Source organism: Protopterus annectens, chromosome 2.part0 (assembly GCF_019279795.1).
Source record: "Protopterus annectens isolate FY-2018-M chromosome 2.part0, PAN1.0, whole genome shotgun sequence".
Lineage (NCBI taxonomy): Eukaryota > Metazoa > Chordata > Ceratodontiformes > Protopteridae > Protopterus > Protopterus annectens.
The window spans coordinates 1,621,309,895-1,621,329,949 of NC_056728.1; the positions used below are offsets into that span (position 1 = coordinate 1,621,309,895).

The 20,055-nt window shown below is 41.9% G+C and overlaps 1 protein-coding gene across 1 annotated transcript in view; it reads left to right on the plus strand.

The window, feature by feature from the left end:
- The window catches only part of ST18 (ST18 C2H2C-type zinc finger transcription factor), an 825,897-nt gene that overhangs the window by 478,527 nt on the left and 327,315 nt on the right, over positions 1-20,055 (plus strand). The window contains exon 13 of the mRNA XM_044060418.1: positions 9,251-9,319. Coding sequence (XP_043916353.1) covers positions 9,251-9,319 — 69 coding nt within the window. The remainder of the gene's footprint in view (positions 1-9,250; positions 9,320-20,055) is intronic.

The window sequence follows — 20,055 nt, forward strand, 5'->3', positions numbered from 1 at the left end:
TTGGTTCCTCGTCAAGTTTTAACTTGGTGAGTCATAGTGGAAGATTTTAAACCTCCCAGATAATTGTTAGGCCAGCAGGTAGAAACATATTCTGCAGTGGCAGCAAAAAGAAAATTATATTTCTATTATATTATTATGCCCAAGGATTATATGCAGATATATTCCTTTACTTGAGTAAGTGCATTTTTCTTCTGAGGATCTGTCAGGATTATATGCAGACACATTCCTTTACTTGAGTAAGTTCATTTTTCTTCTGAGGATCTGTCAGGAACTTTGACTTACTGAGGCCAGAATACCTATAAATCTCTAACCTTATGCCAGCAACATAGACTTGTGCATAACTTACTCATAAATAGGCTTGCACATTTGAAAATTGTTATTGTTACAGGGGCAGCATTTGAAAATTATTAATGCATTTGCTGAGACAACACAGAGGTGTAGCTAGTTATTCTTGCATCCAGCACCATCCCCTGATCTAGTTTCCTCCTAACTTTAAGTTGAAGACCAAAAAAGCTCCTTTTTCTCTCCTCTCCTTTTAATCTATAGCCAACTGCTTGCTGCATTTCTCAGTCCTGGTATGCGCTGAAGACTAATCACTTAATACTTTTACCCACGTTGATTGAGGTGTACTGGGGCTACAATATGAAGCTATGAGTATACATTTGAATTTTCTAGCTTAATACCAATCAGTCTTTGAAGATCAATAATTTATTATAATCATTTTTTCACTGGAAAATTAGGTGTGAAGGCCAAAATACCAAACAAGTGACTGAGTATAAGGTGTAATATGATAGAAGCTGCAGATATGCAGATAATCAGTTTTGGAGTATGTGAGCAGTAGAAGAAAAATACATCTTACTTTTATATAAATAAAATCAGTAAATATGACCTACCAACATTGAATGGAGGTACATTTTCTGTCTAGGTTTGGTGCAGGGGGAAGTAGGAGAGACAAACCCTGTTACTCATGTACTGTTGAATGAAGGAAGGAATTCTTTTCTTGGCCATTAGGAAAGGACATACTGGCAAACCATAGCAGCCAATGTGTGATATAACTATTTTGCATAAGCAAAATATAAAGTACAATATACAACTTTATTTTCCATATTAGTGAAATGTATATTATTATGATGGGGCACTTTATTTAGCACAGTGTTGTGCTGTAGTCAGATACTTAAGCCTGTGGTTTCATTTCAGGCACATAAGTATGTCTAATTATAACCACTTTGCAAGACAGATTTTGATGTTCAAAATGGGTTGAAGTTCACCATGGAATGAATCAGTGTCCATGTAACTGCATGTGGCTTATGGGTTTGCAGAGTCACACTGGGAGATTCAAATGGCTGTGTTCCAAACTTTGGAAACTAGAGTAAAGCACTGCCCATGTGCTAAACTTTCAGGTTTTGCTAACAGCCTAGAATGAAACAAAGATAAAAGGGCTGCTACAGTTTGCAAGAAAGCAGTTTTTTTTCTTAGCATTTGTAGAAGAAAGGAAATGGTTAACAGTGCAACAACAGAGACAGCACATATGATGGCACTAGCCAAATTCTGCACTGATGGCCTGTTAGTCATAAATTGTCCAGGCACTGTTAACTCCCTCATCTGCATGAGTGCTGTGTCTACCACTGGTTTATAAGATATTGCCGGGAAAGCTAACATCTGTAATGGTTTGAATGGATTGTACAATGAATCCACAAAGTGGCAACAGGGAAGATGTCCTTACATTATAGATGTCATATAATATTCCCTTAGTTTTGGTAGGCCTAATACAGATCTGAGGAATCTAGTTATAATGCAATGAACTAAAAGTGCAGAATGCAATGCAGAAATGTATAAGGTCACTGAAAAAGTTACTGAGATAATTCACTATAATGATTACCTCACCTGTATACAGAGAGTATTCTGCTAACCTAAAGGTTCTGGTAATGTTAACAGGAGTTCAGTTATAAAAAGTATGTCTCTTTTAGAAACATTTAGGCTTTCGATGTTTGAAAAATGAAAATATCTAAAATATGACTGCTTTTCAAAGTCAGAGTCCTGAATGCTGTTTAAACAGTGAAAAAATTGTAGTTACTGAGCAGTTTTCAGTGGACTTCAAACATGGTCATATTGCAGTAAGAAATTCTTACATCAGAACTGATCGATTTGTGATGCCTTTTTAGAGCAGAGGAGTAAATCACTGACTAACCTAGATGTCCCAAAACCAGTTAGTGACCCATGAAGTGGAGCAATGAGTTGTGCAGATTTGTTTGCTCCATCCTGGGCAGTGGAAGCAGCCTAGTCTGCACTACTAACTCCTGTTGACAGCTCAGAGACACAGGAAACTGTGTTAAGAACCATGGATGAGGATGATGTAGCAGACATCACTTCCCTCTATAGCTGGAATCTTCTTGAGAACAAGAACACATCAGTGGCCAGAATTATGGGGTGTGATAGCCAATTTGCTGCAAAGTACCAAAGTTTAGGGCTAAGCAGAAAACAAAGAAATTTCTGATGGCTGTTTGGATGATGAGAATAGACTTTGGTTGTTTGGCAGTTAGCACAGAAGATTAAAGATAAGAGCTGTTAGCAAGCTGCTTTGTGTGGTCCAGGATTTGATTCACTCAGACTCCATTTGCCTATTCGACAGTTCTTCTGGGCAGAAATAGAAAAAATCCATGTGGATCTGTGCTCATTCTTGGTTAATAAATGCAGATAAATAAATGCATACATAAATAAATAAATAAATAAGTGTGTTTGTTCAGAGGGCAAGTAAAAAGGTGAATAATACACACTGTGCAGCAGATGTTAGAAATTACTATCAGAATCTCTCAATATTTTCTCTAACAGCATTATAAATTCATGTATCTGCATTCTGATCTCTGTAGCTTTCATAGGTTCATAGGTTGGTACTAGGCTATCGACCCTAGGGCCTATACAAGCCTAACCATAAGAATTCCCTGGCTATTTCTTCCTGCAATATTTACTTCCCTGGACCCCTGTCTAGCAGGGCGACTGATGTGATCCCCGTGGTGAATTTCCTATCTCCCATCCAATCGTCAAGGTTTCTTTTGAAGAGGGCCAAAGAGGCGCTCTGCTTGACATGTATGGGCAGTCTATTCCAGAGTCTGGGGAGTCTCTGGGTCAGGAACCTATCCCTCCAGCATGTTTTGTTCATTGTGATGACAAGGTTTAGATCACTGGAGTGTGTGGCTCTGAGGGATTGGGATTTCATTAAATGTAGCATGTCCAACAGCTCTGGGTTTGACATGGCCTTGTATGTTAAGCAGAGATTGCCTCTGAGTAGATGATATGCAACAGAGTATAGCTGGAGTTTTTTTAGATGGTCAGCATAGGGCATCTGCCTTAGGCATGTGATTCCTTTAGTGAGGTATTCCTACAGCCTTTCCAGTTGTTGCAGATGTCTTGAAAGGTACATACCAAATTGGGCGTTATATTCTATAATGGGTCTAATGAGGGATGAGTACAGTGGGACAATGACCTCCTTTTTTCTGGATGAAAAGCTTTTAGTCATGAGGTGTCCCACATAGAAGGATTTCTTGACTGTTGTGGCAATGTGGTTATCAAAAGTGAGACCACTGTCCACCTGTTTCCCTAAGTCTCTTATCACACTTTCAGTGTTTAGTGTACTGCCACCTATGTGGTAATTCATGGGTACATGTTTTTTCCCAAAGGGGATAACTATACATTTCTTGGCATTGAGCTTGAGCCCATGGCTCTGGCACCAAGCATCTGTTTCTGTAAGGCCCTTTTGTAGAATATCCACATCATTTGGGATTCAGTAATGGCTCCCAGTTTGCAGTTATCTGCGAACTTTGCTAGCCAGAGTCCCTTAGTGTTGGCCTGTACTTCGGAGAAGTAGATGCCAAACAAGAGCAGTCCCAGGAATGAACCCTGAGGTACTCCACTTGTCACTTGTCTGGAGCTGGATTTGGAATAGGCTACTTTTACAGTGTGGGTTCTATCAGTAAGCCAGTTGGCAACCCATTGAGTGATGTAGGGATTAATGCCCAGCTTAGTAAGTTTATCTATGATTGCAGAGTGGGGGATGGTGTTGAAGGCCTTGGCAAGGTCCAGATAGGCTGTGTGGACCTCCTTACCTTCGTCCACAGCTCTGGAGACTGATTCGAAGAAGTCAGTCAGGTTCAGGAGACAAGATCGGCACTTCACAAACCCAAATTGGGTGGGGTCCAGTGTTTGAAGGTTGCCAATGTCTTTGTTTATAAGTTCCATGATAATATGTTCCATGGCCTTGCAGATCAGGCTTGTCAGACTGATGGAGTGGTAGTTCCCAGGAGCCAAGGAGGATCCCCTGTTGTAGAGTGGGATAACTGTAGCTGTGCGCCACTCAGTGGGCACAAAGCCTGAGGTGAGGCTATGATTAAACATGACACCTAGGTGAGGGGCCAGTTCATTTTGTAGTTCATGTAGTACACAGCCCGGGATGTCATCTGGTCCCATGGATGCTGTATTCTTAGCTTTGGAGAGTGCGTTTTTTACCTGTGTGGCCGTTATTACTGGAATTTGGCAATCTTTTGGTATTGAGATGGGCCCTTTAGGGGGTGAGAGGGGGGTAAAGTTGGCACTGAATTGATCTGCCAGGATATTGGAAATATCCTTGGGATCAGTATATTTAATGCCATTCTGTTGTAGCTCATAGCAGATCTGAGCATTTCCATTTAAATTCTTGACATAGCTATAGAATGCCTTGTGGTTGTCTTTAGAATCTTTGGCAAGTTTATTTTCGTAACTAGCTTTGGAGGATTTTATGAGGGATCTCAGCTTCTTACTGAGGCTGGTAAGGGAGTTTTTTGCATCCTGAGATTTTCCTCTTTTCTGCAACAGTTTCTTCCTTTTGTTGTAAAGTTTGTATATGGCAGGGGAACACCAGGTTGGCTTCCTTTTTTTTTGGAGGAGAGTGCCTTGGTTCTACTTGGGATGGCACGATTCATGCACGAGTGGATGTGCTCATACAGTGCCTTGTAGTAGGATTCAGCAGTCGAACTTACATTTCCCGTCTGCATGGGTGTCATGAAGTTTGTCACTTTTGACTTGAGTAGCATGAAGTTGGCTTAAGTTTTTTATGGAGGTTTCCTTACTGGGGGGGTGGGGGAGGGATGTGGATGTCAAGGGTGATTAACTTATGGTCAGACCTGACCAAAAAGGGGGTGACCATAGGTGTGGAGCTTCGATTTCCCATGCTGGTATTGACCAGGTCTAGGATAGTGGAGCTCCTGGTGGGACTGTGGATTAGTTGATCCAGGACATTGGAATTTATGAATTCCAAGAACCTTGGGCAAAGGTGTTGGTACATGAGTAGTTTTCCATGTTAATGGCAGGGTAGTTGAAATCGCCCAGTATTAGGGTGTTGTATCTTAATATTTTCCAGTATGTTTAGAAAGGTGTAGTGGAATCTTGGGGCATGGTGGGGGATCTCTAACCAGCTACAATTTGGATTGCAGTCTTACCTAGTGTTAGTTGCACCTGGAGAATTTCAGATGCATCGTGTTGGGCAACTAGCCTAGTGGTTTGAATATTCTTGGTGAATATGGACACTCCTCCACCTTTAGTGTTTCAGTCTGGTTTTGAGGCTGAAAAGTGTGGTAAGAGTTTTAGCCTGGTATTGCAGGGGTGCTCTCTGGAGCCTTGAATCAGGTCTCAGTTACTGCACAGATATCGATGTTCTCCATTTTTAGTAGTGCCTCGAGAGAGTGCATTTTGAGGTTTAGTTATAACTACTAGAAATAGCTGTATGCAATCATCTCCTTTTATTGTAGTATGGCCCTTGGAAATTTCACTGTTTTTACATCTGTATAATTGTCTAAATATTTTTCATAACTTTTCTATCCCATGTGTCTGCTGATCATCTAGCCACTGCTATTATAATTTCTAGTGTGTGTGTGTGTGTGTGTGTGTGTGTGTGTGTGTGTGTGTGTGTGTGTGTGTATACATATATAGATATAGATATCAGTATAGATATAGATAGATAATTATCTATATATATACTCCAGTCACAGATTTTTTAAAGTGGGAGCCACCTTGTTTTGGTATGCTCCATAGCCACTTCCCTGGGTGGATATGCAGTGGGTACAGTCTGGGGTTGTAACACACTTTTATAAGTGACAGAGCCCTTCGGATAACTGTTCTCATATTGAATATATGTCTTCTACTATGTCTCCATTCTCCAAAGGGGATACATCAGCAGAAGATGAACCCTGTGAAATGCACCCTGAACTCCCCCTCAGGAGATGGAAGCAGGATTTGCCTTTTCATTTCTTTCTCTGTGTTGATAGCTTCTCCAGCACGTGGGCTATTAGTCAATCTTGGGTTTCCTAAGACTTGGTCAGGGTTGTATCTATGTATATCAAGGAGCCAACAGTAATATCTATATTTTTAATGAAAATCTGGACTGTTCTACAAATGCATGCAATTTGGCACACTTGTTTTCAAAAATGAATTGTTACCTAGTCAGAAAGTTAAAACACAGTTATTACATTCATAATCATGGAAGACACTGGCTATCTTGATGTACAAGTGGCTGGGAAGTTAAGCACAAAATGTTATGTGTGATGTATGCCATTTGTTAGTAACACACAAAATTAACCACTCAATCTGAATAACAACTTGTGACTTAAAATTATGTGACTACAAAATAGTTTTTACTTCTAGGTAGGTTTTGTGGCCATTACACAATAAATACACTCTAAAATATTAACTGTGCTTTTACCAAACAAAGCTATATGGTTAATTCAGCCTCTTGTTATAGAGATAATTTTCTTTCTTTATAACCCCCTGCCCTTCCAGTCCCACTTGGCCTTCTAAATTTTGTCATTGTACCAGCACAAGTCTGGATGCCCCCATTTCTCCTGCTAAGATGTCCCTGACATACCCCCCCACCATCTTGGGACTTGATCTTGTGGTGCTAACATGTAACTCCTGTGGAGCAAGAGATCCCTTAGGGGAGCATGGTACACAGCACCTGGAGCCATCACATGCCTGGTGGCTACTAATCATATTCCTAGCATCCATATCCAGTGTGATAATGTATGCATTTCCCTTAGGTGGCCAATGAGAAGTGGCTTGAGGGCACACCTTCCCCAGATTGTCAAGGTGGTCTGGCTCCTAGACCTCACACATATCCAGTGAAGTGACTTTTCTCACTATAGAATCCTGCCTCCACCAGAGCTTACCAAACACTTTGCCCAACACACTCCGTTTCCAGGGACAAGCATGTCTATCCTCTCTTCCCATGCTATCAAGTGCTTGATCTTCTAATTGAACTTGGGTCTCCTGGGTTGTAGTCAGGGTACGTTCTCTGTAAGCCATTAGCACAGATTGTTACAGAGATAGTTTTGACTGTGAGATTGCACCATATTAAAGCTAAACTAGAATATGTCATTAAAGCTTTAAATAGGAAGCAGAACCTTGTTGCTGCCAGCTGTATGCACTTCATTTCCCTACATCTTACTATGGTGTCTAATGGAGCCTCCTTGACTCATGACTTTAGAGTTATTCCTCATGGCTAGTGGCTTCTTCACCCCTGATAAACGTAAAGTTTTAAGTGCCATTAAGGCATGAGATAACTAACAGTTATTCCCTAGTGGGTTATCTCCCCAGCCTATATTATGTTTAAGTGCCTTTGAGGCCCGAATGACAAGAGTTATTCCCTGGTGTCTACTGTTACTCCCTGATCCAGAATGACAAGAGTTATTCCCTGGTGTCTACTGTTACTCCCTGATCCATATTATGTTTAAGTGCTTTTCAGATATGTTATGCAGAGTAATCCCTGTTGTCTGTGGTTCCCCTAACACAATCCACACACATACACACACTCACATGCAGACACACACTCACACACACCCTAACACTGCCTGACCACTAAACTCGCCAACACTTAATTCTACCAGGATGAATAAACATAGCTTTTGGCTGTGTTCATTATCATGAGTGGTTAGGAGTGGCCATGCTAAGTTATACAGCCAAGCATTAGCACGGTCACAGAAGCTGCACACAATGGTGCTGCATATTTTCTAGTTTCAGTACTGTAGTAGGGCTGTCTCTGAATGAGAAATGGTTACTACAGGGTGTACACCTCTTGTACACCTTGTGGTAACCTTTCTGAATTGGGTCCTAAGTATACTGTTTCCTCTAAACATGACTGCAATATTGTCTTCTGATGGAAATGAACATTTTCACTTTGTGAGTTTTACAGAGGCATGGGTTGCTGACTGATGAGAGACCACCACATTTCTTGACAGAAGAGTTGTAAAGAGACGTCATTTGTTATATTTTCCTATTATTATTATTTTGCATTATAGAGTTTTAAATGATTTAAAACAACAAAATGAGTGTTGTGTAACTTAGCAGAAACTATTTACACATATGTATGACTATGCATGTGCGTGTGTGTGTGTGTGTGTGTGTGTGTGTGTATGTGTGTGTGTGTGTGTGTGTGTGTGTGTGTGTGTGTGTGTGTGTGTGTGTGTAGGTGGTGAGCAGCTTTTTTTCTGTATCTTTTTACTCTTTCTGACTGTCGAGTCCACCTACTATTGTACTTGAGCCCACTCATTCCCCCATGCCATGCTTCAGCTAATGGAGGCAAGATCCACGCAGAGGGGAGCCGTCATCCACGCAGACATTGTAGTACTTTGCATCGTTGCACTCTTGCTCGCATCCTGGCAGTGAGAGTATGTATTACCCCCCCGGTGATGACGTGGGCACTTGTGTCACTGCAAGGAATACCTACACCCATATGTCATGTGCATGCATGATATTCTACATGCACCTGACAAGGGCTGTCATCACTAGCTAGGGTGGCTGTGCTTACACGTACCTGTGGCCTGGCAATCACTTATAACTGGCCTCTTCCCACTGGCTGAGTCTTGGTCATTTGTGGAGTAGTGGCTCTAACCAGATGAAGGCCCTCCAGCCCTCTGCCCCCAACCCCTCAACACACACTCACAGAATGGGGCACACCCATCCTTCCCTACCTGCCCCATAAAGCACTTGCACCTCTGAAATCAGATTGTCTGGACCATATTCATGTCTTTATACCTCTACATCACCTGCACAGGTCTGATGAGCAGCATTTAATGTCTTTACATCTTATTGGAATAAACTATATGAAAGCTTTATTTTGTTATATAATGTAAATAAAATAAATAGTTGTTTCTTTATCATTTTGCTCATGGTCATACCACTCTCTGCACTGTCTGTATTGTCATTTCTAAGAGTATGCTTCTGTTTCTAGTGTTTCTGGCTGTCCATTGGCTGACAAGACACTGAAATCTCTCATGGCTGCCAACTCTCAGGAACTTAAGTATGTATTATTTTTCTTACATATGTGTTCCTTTACTGCTCTGTCAGAAATGTAAAGATTTTATCTGCAGTATATAGAACATGAAACAAGGGGCTTTTGTTGGTGCTAAAGTGATACTGTTTTTTTAGCAGTTAATCAGTGAAGGCTGGTTTTTACATGCTGTTAATGTTACTGCAAATATCGTGAGCATGATGTTATTATCAAATAAGGTGGATCTTGAATGAGCTGTGTTAAGTCAGTGTCTCATATCCCACAGTTCCTAAATTGCAAATCATTTATGGTTGAGATGGGTATTTAGTCACTGTTACTAACTCATAAAAGTCAATTTGACACTGTCACAATAATATGCACGGAAATAGGTTTATTTAAAATATAAATTTTATTTGCAAAAGAGGTCTTATTGCCTTTGGTGTCACAAGAAGTTTGATATAAGACATGCTAGCCATAGAGAATGATGCAGTAATAAACAGATTAGTGATTTGATTCAGTTTTACTTTTAATTAAGACCAGAAATGATCTGCATACTGGTCTGGTGGGCCAGAGGAAAAGTTCACATCTTTGATACCAACAATGAATAAGGATGAATAAGGTTTGTTTAGAGTCCCAAGTGAAGGAAAGCTGACTAGGTATGGAGGCGAGAATTTAGCTAGCTAATGATAAGATAATTTCATCATTCTTGTTATCACAGCTGAGTTGTACAGTCGGTTTTATAGCCCCTCCCAAAGGATAATTATATTAGTACAATTTTTTTGCGTAGCAAGAGGTTCACTTGTCTGATTGGCTGACCAGGCTGTCACTCCCTATACTGCAAAGGACTAATAAGTCCAGCCTTCAAAAAGTGGGCTAACTAGAATCTCTTTTTTTTTTTCCACTGACCAAGTCATCAGTACTTGCTGTAGCCCTTGTCATTCCTGTTTACAGAAGAGATTTTACTGAAAAAAGTATTTTATGTAGTGGTCAATGAGCAAAGCATATATTTTTACTGATATGTAAATATATTTATTAATATTTATTGCCATGGACAGAACATAAAAAGATTATAGCTTATTTGTTTAAATAGTAAAGCTGAGTTTAAAGTGAATTCAGTGACCTAGAAGTTGAAATAGATGCGTCAAGCATTATTAAACTTTTAATGTGATGTTGTCCTGTCTCGTCTATATTCTTACTAGGTTGGGTTCGGATCCGATCCTCGGTTCCATCTCAGCCTTTATTTTCAAGGTCAAGGTCCTGTGCCAGCTCGTGGCTAACTCCCTATCCCAGCATGCACTGGAACCATGCCCAGATCTCATTTGCTGCTAAAAAGATCGAGCTTTTGTCTGCTAGCTCTGGCTAAGTACAACTTCTTTGATAATTTTTTGTCAATAATACTGAGGTTACTTTAGTTTTATAGCTTAGTATATCCACTTGTTATTTACCCTTTCATATTTGGGCTGTTTTCTGATATTTGGCGGAGGTTTTTTTTTTTTTTTTTTGCTAGGCCTTGTATTTTCTCTTCCCGGCTTGTTTTAAGTGTAGTTCATATATTAGTGGTACAGTTTGTTTAAATTAGAGAACTGTATCAAAGCCCTTTTAAGTTAGAGGGCTTTAAGCCTTGTGTTTCTTGCTTATTGCCTTCCAGACTTGTTGTTAAGTGTAGTTGGTGTTATAGTGGTACAGTTCATTTAAGTTAGAGAACTGTTACAGAGCCGGTTAAGTTAGAGGGCTGTGTCTTTGTTTTTTTCTCTGTGTATTCTGTGTCCTCAAAAGCTCGACCCATTTAAGTTAGAGGGTCGAGCTCAAATATAAAAAAAAAAAAAAACTGCTTGTTTGTCAGTGTTACTGTTGTTAGCTTTTGTTCTTCTCCTTTCCACCTTAAAATGTCCGGTAAGGATTCTAAATGGATGGGATTTAAAAAGTGTGACAGATGCAGCGAGAAGCTGCCCCCTCAGCGATAAACACACCCTGTGTGTGTTTATTGCCTTAGGGCTTTCCATCTCCAGGAGTCATGCTCTATTTGCCACTCTTTTAATCTTAAAGTCCTCCTGGACAGGAAACATAAGTTGATTTTAAAAGGTCTGCTCAAAACCCCCTTCTCGAAGGCACTGGAGGAAGGTCCGGGTTCATCCAGATCTGATAAATCACCTTCTACAAAATCTGATAAATCAGAAAAATCTTTGAAATCTGAAAAAATACCTTCCTCTTCTTCATCCATGGATCCATTATGCAAAATTCCTTCACTATCCCCTTCGGATCCGAATTCTGTTGCATCAGGCTCAGCTCAGACACCTTCTTGTTCGGTGCCAGTGGAGTTTGAGCTTAAGAGCCAGTCCCCAACCTTGGAGCCGGTCTCCCCTATTTTGAGATCACCCATTTTACAAAAGGCTAAATCTCCCACTCCCTCGACCCTAACTTCTAGGAGTCTTTCCAATGATGAAATGGATCGGGTGGTACAGAAACTTTTACAGACAATAGCACTGGCCAAATTACTGTTGAATCTGACCCCTAGGGCTTCAGATCCTATAACATCCCTCTGCTTCAAGTCCTCCTCTGATCCATCCACTGGCTTTGGAGTCAGAAGGTGTGGAGTTGGTACTAATGGAAGTGTCGGATCCAAGACCTAGCATGGGTTCCATGGATCTGACCACGGCTTGGATGTCTTCAGCTCCATTGGAGCTGGAGGGGTCTAGGAGCAGACACACTACGGTCAGGTCCGGGGCAGCGAGTCAGATTGGACAGCTGTTGGATCCAAGTTGCCTTTCTTGCATCCAAGTTGCCTTTCAGGACCTCAGCTCGGGTGAGTTCAGCTCCTACCTCAGCCTTTGATCCATAGTCTTGGTTCTGGGGGGGTTGTTTGGCTTCTTTGTATCCTGGGATATCCTCTGATCAGGGGCAGGGGCCTTTTGAGGTCATGAGGAGGGTGCTGTCTCCACAGACAGATCCACAGTCCTCTTCGGATATTCCTCCCTCTTAAGCATCAATGCCTGTCTCTTTACCCCTGCATCCACAGGAACGCAGAGACCCTAGGCCTCAGGATGTCCCACAGAGTACCCCTCACTCTTCTGAAACCTCCCCAGAATACCCTTCTGAGGAGGTCCCTTGGAAGAGACCTTGCAAGAAGAAGCACTTAGAGTCCCCAGAGGAGTCCATCACTTCTGATATGGACCTCGATGAGCCAGAGGTGTCACGGTCACCTCCTGATGATGTTTCCTTTGGAGGCATCCTGGAAATGTTAAAGCAGAGAGCTCTAACCCTTTGGTGGAGGAGTCCATATACCTGAAGGCCTTTGGGTCTCACCCTTCCACATCTTGGGTAACCACCTTTCTATGAGCTCCTTAACTGATTTCTCCGAAGGTGTGGGAGTCCCCAGATTTCATGGAGCCTACTCCTAGGAGGCCAAATACATTTTTTACATCCCCCCCTAATAAATCTTTCTTGGCGAAAGTCCCAGTCGATGTCATGGCAGTGGCCACAAAGAAGGCACTCTCAGAAAAATCTTCTTCTGTCCATTCCCGAACAAGGAATCCAGGACTATGGACAGGTACAGAAAATGCATTTTTTCTTCAGCAGCATTTTCTCTCATATCGCTGAACTATCTCACCCATTTTACAAGATTGCAGAGGGACCTCCTGAAAGATCTAGGAGATACCCTCCAAAGTTCAGTAGCTGAAGGGGTTGCCGACAAAGTATCTTCTCAGCTCGCTACCTTAAACTCAGTTATTAACTCCTCCATGAGACTAATCTGCTGTGCAGCTGATGGAGCGAGTAGAGCAGCGGGTTCTGGAATTTCCCTAAGAAGACATTCTTGGATGCACTTATGTGATTGCATGGAACCCTTTAAGTCTTCCTTTGTAAATGTCCCATTTGACGGCTTGTCCTTGTTCTGACCTAAGGTGAAAGACATGCTGAACAGGTGTGAATAGGAAGGAAAGACTCTGTCAGCCACAGGAGTCCATTTTTCCACTCCTACTATATCTTATCCCAAAGATCAGAGAGGGAGTGGTAAGCTGTGGTTCTGAAAATCACAGAGATGTTTTCAGGATGCACATGGTGAAAGTTCCCCCAGAGGCAAAGGGGAAAATATTAATGGAAGACGCTGACCTCATGGCAAAGGGGGTCCGCAAAATCCGGGAGAGAGAGAATCCTTCTTTGGTAGGCCCTTTCAGCACTCCTGAAAGGAGGCCCAATTGTCCAGCTCTGGAGGCAGTTGGGGGCTGCTTATCTTCGTACCCAGAGGCCTGACGACAACTAATAAAAGACATATGGGTACAAAGCATCATATCCAGAGGTTACATCCCCCCCCCCCCACTCCAAAGATGAAAAATGTTCCAGACGTTCCACCCAGTTAAAAGGAATAGGCAACTCTAGAAATTCATAAGTTGTTAGACAAAAGAGTCATCCAAAAAGTCCCCGCAGACCAGTTAGAGTTCGGAACTTACTCAAGATTCTTTTTAGTTTCAATGAAAACAGGGGACTGGAGGCCCATTCTGGATCTCAGCATTCTGAACAAATCAGTAAAGAACAGCAAGTTCTGAATGGTGACACTGCAGTCGGTACTCTCATTCCTAGGAAAAGATGATTGGGTATGCTCTGTAGATCTCCAGGATGTGTACTATCACATAAAAATGGACAGGTGATCCAGGAGACACTTCCAATTTTAGCTGGGAGCCAGTCACTACCAGTTTCCAACTGTGCCCTTTGGTCAGACTACAGCCCCAGAGTGTTCACCAAATGTATGGCAGTAGTAGCGGCTCACTTAAGATGTCTAGGATTCCTTGTGTTTCCGACTGGCTCTTAACCTCCTCAACCAGGCATATGCTAATTAAGGCCAGAAATACAATTGTGCAACTCTGCTCCCACCTAGGGATTACCATAAAAATCTGTCTTAGTGCCTTCTTAGCATGTGGTATTCATAGGAGCAGAATTAGACTCAACACAGATGACGGTGAGACTTCCACCAGAAAGGGTCCAATCTCTAAGGTACCTAGTGAGATATCTTTTGAGAATAAACAAAGCCCCAGCGAGGATAGTTCTAAAAGCTCTAGGGTTCATGGCAGCAGTAATAGTTTTAGTTCCCCTAGCATGTCTTCATATGAGGATTCTTCAGTGGTTGCTATCCACTCAGTGGTCTATGCAGGAACTACCAATGTCTCACAAAATAATCATAACAGACTCTTGCAAAAAGGACCTTTGATGGTAGCTACACTCCACTCAAGTGACTGTAGATCGACCATTTGTTCAGTCCCAACCATTGGCCACGGTGACCACTGATGCCTCCAAGATAGGGAGGGGAGGCATTATCTGGGAAAGACAGTCCAAGACATCTGGCAGAAACACGAGGCCCACTTGCACATCAATGTCCTAGAGGTGAGAGTGGTGCTTTTAGGATTGCAAGCATTCAAGGACTCTCTCCCCCTGGGAACCATTGCAATCCAGACAGATAACATGTCAGTGGTATGGTATGTAAACAAACAAGGAGAAACCAGATCTTATCCCCTATGTCAGGAGGCCCTGAGAGTATGGCAGTGGGCTATCTTCTCCCAACACTTTCTGGTAGCAATGCATATCCCAGGGAAATCCAACGTAATAACGGCTAGCCTCAGCAGAGCAATTTTGATGCCTCATGAGTGGTCCCTGAAACAGGAAGTAGCAGAGAAAATTTTCTGAAAATGGGGCCAGCCTTGCTGCAACCTGTTTGCGACATCCATGAATGCCAAGTGCAGCAGCTACTTTGCCTTCATCCCCCCCTCGCAGGGGAGTCACCAAGTGATGCACTTGCACATGATTGGCCCCCAGGCCTCCTTTATGCCTTCCCCCCATTTCCTCTTATTCAAGCCAGTTGTTTGGGAAGGGACTTAATACTCATTGATTCCTCATCTTCATGAGGAGCCATGGGTTCTGGACCTAGTTCCAGGTCTACTGACTCATGTGTCAGGAACATTCCACCCATCCCTTCAGACCTTCAAACTGACAGCATGGCTGCTCCATTTCCAATGATAGCCAGGCTCCCAACCCTCTCCTCTCAGGTTAAACACATTCTCAGTTCTTCTCATAAGTCTTCAGTGAGGAAGATTTACAACAGCAAATGGAAAGGATTCTGTTTGTGGGCTGCCCATAACCATATGGATCCCTTTTCTGCTTCTGTTAGTTTCATCCTAGACTTCCTAGTAAAACTTTTCAATGAGGGTGCAGCTGTAGCTACTATTAGTGTTCAGCTAGCAGCGATCTCAGACTTCCATTTAGGTGACTCTGGCACTAATATGTCTCATAAGCTATGTAAGGCCTTTCTCAAAGGTACTGTTTTGTTAATACCACCTGTCAGGGATCCTCCAACGCATTGGGATCTGAATTTCATTCTGTCTCATATAGGTTTTCCTCCGTTCAAACCAGTATCACCTTGTGAATTAAAGTTTTTGACCTGAAAAACCATTTTCTTGGTGGCTATCACCTTTGCTAGAAGAGTGTCAGAATTGCAAGCATTGTCCATAAAGCCCCCATATTTGCTTTTCCATAGAGACAGGGTGTCTTTATGAACAAATCCCTGTTTTCTACCTAATGTGGTTTCAGAAACAAATTTGAACCAAAGTATTGAATTACCAGTTTTCTTCCCAAATTATAAAAACAAAGCTGAGTATATGTTACATCAATTGGATGTGCACAGACAGTTACGTTTTTACCTACATAGAACTGCAGAATTCGAAAAATCTGATCAGCTATTTGTTTCCTTTTCAGATTCAAAGCAAGGATCATCTGTGTCTAAAGTTATGCTTTCTAAATGGCTATCAGATTATATAACTTTTGTATACAAGTCTCAAAATAAAGAACGTCCAAAAAAGTTAGGGCTCATTCTACAAGACCCATTGGTACTTCTTCAGCTTTTCTGGCTAAGGTGCCTATTGACACTATTTGTGCTGTAGCAACTTGGGCTAACCTCCATACTTTTATCACTCATTACAAAGTTGATTTGGCCTCCAGGAGCAGAGCTTCCTTTGGATCCATGGTTCTGAGGAATATTCTTCCGTGAGCCACCCAAGAAACAAGATGCTAGGGATGCTGTCCCAACCTAGTAAGAATGGAGGCGAGATAGAACAACATCACATAAAGAAGTTATGTATTCACCATAACGTTCCATGTGTGTTTTTCATGTTTGCCTTCATTCTTACATCCCACCCTCCTTCCCCCCCTTCTCTTTCTTTTACTCCTAGAAGACTGGGTCTAATCAAATTTGATCCCCTTGTCCTCTGCCCTTCTTCATCAGCCTATGAATCCTTCCTTGGAGTTAGGCATACCTCTATAAATTTAGGGCAAACAAGATCTGGGAATGGTTCCAGTGCATGCTGGGATAGGGAGTTAGTCATAAGCTGGCAGTAGACCTCAAGCCTGAAAATAAAGGCCGAGACAGATCCGAAGATCGGATCCGAACCCAACCTAGTAAGAATGAAGGCGAAGATGGACAACACACATGGAATGTTATGGTGAGTACATTACTTCTTTTTTTCTTGAGCATTTAATTTTTCTCACAGTAATTTAGACATACTTGCCTAGCAAAGCTCTAATTAAAACCGTAATTGGCTTTAAATGAAGACAATAATTTCCTGGTATTTTGAGAGCAATACACCATGAACAGAACTTCTGCTTTATCAGACTTGCATTTTAAAATATGTATTTATTATTCATATGATTGTCTATATTTTTGTGTTTTATATAAACCCAGGATACTGCTTAGTGAACTAGCTATTTTGAAAACAGTCTGTGACATTTCATTAACTTAAGGCAGTTTAACTGCTCAGTAATAGTTATTTCCTGGCTGATGATGAGTTTCATGAGATAAATAAAATTTAAAAGATTAAAGTTTCTAACAAGACGTCAGTATCTGGGGAATCCTTTATACCAGAGTTCAACCTGGAGTGTAGCCAGAAAATTTAATTTTGTACATATAGTCTCATGTTGTTGTCCCCCGTCCTGATTTGCATTTAAAAATATACGCATTTCTCTACATGTTGCCTCCGAGGTGTTTAATGTTAGCATACTTTTAAGCTGTTGACATGTACAGCTAGAGGAGCATTCTTAATAATAAACAAATTAGGTATTAACTGATGTGCATGCCAGACTTTAGTTTAGATAGTTATATTTATATTTGGATCTCACTAAGCCATAGTTTTCTAAGGAATATTCAGAAAAATAATGTACTCGGTTAACTTGCATGAACAAGATATGCTGGTACATTGCACAACACATTTGCTCAAATCATACCAACATTCTGAAAGGCTTTTCTGGCATAACTTTCAGAATTATATTTTTTAGTAAAATGTTATTCAAATAAGCGTATATACCAAAATAACCGTTATCCTTTTGAATTTTAATACAAAAATTTTACTAACATTTGTTTTTAAATTAAAAAAGTTTACCAACCAATTTTCTTTAAAAACATTTCTCTCACCACCCAAACTCCAGTAAATTATTAAGTAATTATGTAAATAAGCAGAGAGAAAGCATCTGATTATGAATATTTAGAGAGTAAAGATGAAGGAAACAAGACATTTTTTCTCAAGATGTTTTTAAAACTTTACTGCCTTTTTAAATTTAATATCTGAGTGTTTTTGACTGTCCCACTGTTATAGGATCATAGGAGCATAGAATCATAGGACGTTATTAGGCTATCGGCCGAGAGGCTCTTACAAGCCTAGCCGAGAATTTAGCCCATGTTCCAATAAGTCAGCACCATATGCCACTGTCCAGCAGTGACACAAGTGGAATCCCAGGGGTGCATTTTCTCTCCCCATCCAGTTATCCAGATTGCGCTTAAAAAGGTTTAATGAGGTACTCTGCTTCACGTGGAGAGGGAGTCTATTCCACAAAAGGGGGAGTCCTATTGATGTCATAGACCAGGTTGAGGTTGCGGGTGCAGGTTACGCGAGTGGAGCTTAACTTGCAGATATGCTGAGTCCCATCAGGGCAGGGTCTGAAATTGCTTTGTATGCCAGACAGAGGTCACCTCTGAGGAGTCTGTAGGAGACTGAGTAGAGGGACAGGGTTTTAGCCAATCTGTATAGGGTAGATGTTTGAGGCCCTGGATTCTCCGGGTGAGGAAGCTCTGTGGTCTCTCCAGCTGCTTCATGTGCTTTGTGAGGTACATGCCAAAAAGGGCATTGTACTCAATAATGGGTCTTATAAGGGAAGAATACAGGGATGTTATGACCATCTTGTCCATGGATGAGATAACCTTACTAATGAGGTGGGTCGTGTAGAAAGATTTCCATACAACAGAGGCAATATGGTGGTCAAAAGTCAGTTTGCTATCAACCTGGGTGCCCAAGTCCCTGATGACTGATTGCATGCTTAGTACCTTATTATCAATGTGATAATTTGTGGGGACGTCACTCCCCCCAAAAGGGATGATGATGCATTTTTTGGCATTCAGTTTGAGGCCATGGTTCTGGCACTGGTCATTTGTTTGGGTGAGACCCTCTTGGAGGATGTCCACATCACTAGGAGAATTGATGACAGCACCCAGCTTGCAGTCATCTGCAAACTTCGTCAGCCATAGCCCACTAGATTTGACCTGCACCTCTGAGAAGTATATCCCAAACAGCAGAGGCCCCAAGACTGATCCCTTGGGTACACCACTTGTTATGGGTCTACTACTTGAGCGGTGGTGTAGCGATTAGCGTTGTCGCCTCACAGCAAGAGGTCCTCCCATTCAATTCCCGGCTGAAGCACCTTCTGTGTGGAGTCTGCATATCCTCCCCGTGGTCGAGTGATGTCTAAAGACATGCAGGTAGGTGTATGCGTGAATGGGTGTGCCTTCTTTGAAGGTTGGGCGTCGGGCTGGCAACTCGGCACCTTAAAAATCCACTGTCAATCATTAGTGGACCGGAGTTCCACTGTGGCGATCCCTAACTGGGAAGAGCTGAAAGACTAAGACTTGAGGTGGCTTCCCTGTTTTGACTAGGTGGGTTCTGTCAGTGAGCCAGTTTGCTACCCATCTGGTAACATATGGATTGATGCCTAGTTGAGAGAGTTTATCTATTATACCTGAGTGGGGAATAGTATCGAAGGCTTTGGCTAGGTCAAGGTAGGCAGTGTGCTCTGTCTTCCCCTTGTCTATGGCCTTGGTGACTGTCTCAAAGAAGTCATCCAAATTTAACAGACATGACCTCCCCTTTACAAAATCAAACTGTGTGGGATCAAGTGTCTGGAGGCTGCCAATATCCTTATTAATGAGGTCCATGATAATCTGCGCTATGGCCTTGCAGATCAGGCTATTTAGGCTGATGGGTCTATAATTTCCTGGATTGGTGGATGCTCCACCTTTGTGCAAGGGAATGACAGTAGCTGTCCTCCACTCGGCTGCGATGAAGCTAGTACTTAGGCTTTGGTTGAATAGGGTGTCTAATGGTGCTGTAAGTTCCTGCCTGAGTTCATGTAGGATGCAGCCTGGGATGTTATCGGGTCCCATGGAGGCTGTATTTTTTGCTTTTGAGAGGGCAGTGATGATTGCTCCCTAGAGATAAGGGGAGGGGGGCTGGTACTGGGGATGTCCTGTTTTACTGATGTGGGGGCAGAGGAGTGAAGTTTTCACTGAACCTGTCTGCCAGCAGATTGTGTATTTGGTGTGATATCTACAGCGTTTGTGTATTTGGTGTCCTTGACCACCACTTCTGTGCAGATCTGGATGCTTCCTTTGAGAATGCGGACATATGTTGAAGAATGCCTTATGACTGTCTGTAGTAGATGTGGCCAGTTTGGACTCAAAGTTT